The sequence below is a fragment of the Cryptotermes secundus genome, unplaced genomic scaffold (assembly GCF_002891405.2).
Source record: "Cryptotermes secundus unplaced genomic scaffold, Csec_1.0 C38506218, whole genome shotgun sequence".
NCBI lineage: Eukaryota > Metazoa > Arthropoda > Insecta > Blattodea > Kalotermitidae > Cryptotermes > Cryptotermes secundus.
The window spans coordinates 1-1,217 of record NW_019771411.1 but is presented as its reverse complement, the minus strand read 5'-3'; the positions used below and the strand labels follow the sequence as shown (position 1 = coordinate 1,217).

At 41.6% G+C, this 1,217-nt stretch overlaps 1 protein-coding gene across 1 annotated transcript; it reads left to right on the top strand.

The window, feature by feature from the left end:
- The first annotated feature begins 51 nt into the window (after positions 1–51).
- LOC111875148 (zinc finger protein 569) lies at positions 52–831 on the top strand. The gene has a single exon (XM_023871210.1). It carries the CDS (start codon positions 52–54, stop codon positions 829–831), a length of 780 nt encoding a protein of 259 aa, XP_023726978.1.
- The last annotated feature ends 386 nt before the right edge of the window (positions 832–1,217 follow it).

The window sequence follows — 1,217 nt, the reverse complement described above, 5'->3', positions numbered from 1 at the left end:
TGCAAGATTTGTGGAAGAACATTTTCAAATCTGAAATCATTGAAAAAGCACATGGTTTCTCATGCCAGTGAGCGCCCATTTGAATGTGAAATTTGCCACAAAACTTACAAATGGAGATTTGAACTTAAAAACCACAAGGAACGTCATTCTTCAGACAAGAAGTATAAATGTGACATGTGTAACTTTACATCTTCACATAAGGATTCTTTTTCCTTACATAAGAAAAGACACATTCGAGACTACAGATTCACTTGTGAAATCTGTGGTAAGGGCTTCTACACCAATCCTGAGCTGCAAGGACACTGTGCAGGTCACACAGGAGAAAAACATCAATGTGAGACCTGTGGAAAGGGTTTCTCTCAGAAGGGAAACTTACTTGTACATCTTCAGATCCATGATCCAAACAGGAAAATAGACAGGTATGCTTGCGATGTTTGTGCAAAGCCTTTTCAGTACATGGCCAGGCTTCGTGCTCACAGAAAGATCCATGAAGACAAGTCTAAATTCATTTGCAACTTTTGCGGAAAATGTGTGGGTAGTGCTGTAGCATTGAAGATCCATCTTCGCCGTCATACTGGGGAGAAACCATACATCTGTCAGGTGTGTGGAAAGGAGTTCAGTTGCCCAACATATCTGAAAGGACACATGAGATCGCACACTGGTGAGAAACCCCATACTTGTAAGGAATGTGGAAAGTCTTTCAGCCAACGCACACCTCTGGTGGTGCACATGAGATCTCACACAGGACAGAGACCATATGAATGTAACATGTGTGGCAAAGGATTCATCACCAAGGCCCTTCTTGCAGTACACATTAAGAATCACAACTAGCTCATCTTGACAGAAAGGTAACATTTCTGTGAAGAGTACAATCTTGTGGAATGTGACACTGTATGAAGTTTATCAGTAATTTTGAGAAATTTGCTGCTTCCATCTTCACAGTTGAAGAGTAAGTGAAGCAAGCTACCAGCAACACATAGATAGTTCTGCCCTCTCAGCTTGCTCAGCAGTAGGATCCACTGGTACACCAGACTATATGGTGTCATATTTTACAAGGTATTTCTGTTAATAGGCACCAATGTAAGAACCTCAGCGCCAACATAAATAGACTGATCTGTGTAGAGAGGCAGGTATGCATGTCAGAGAGACATGGGGTTCAAGTTTAGCAACCCACTGGCACTTCCTTTGTATGTATGTGTCGTGTAATGACAATAACA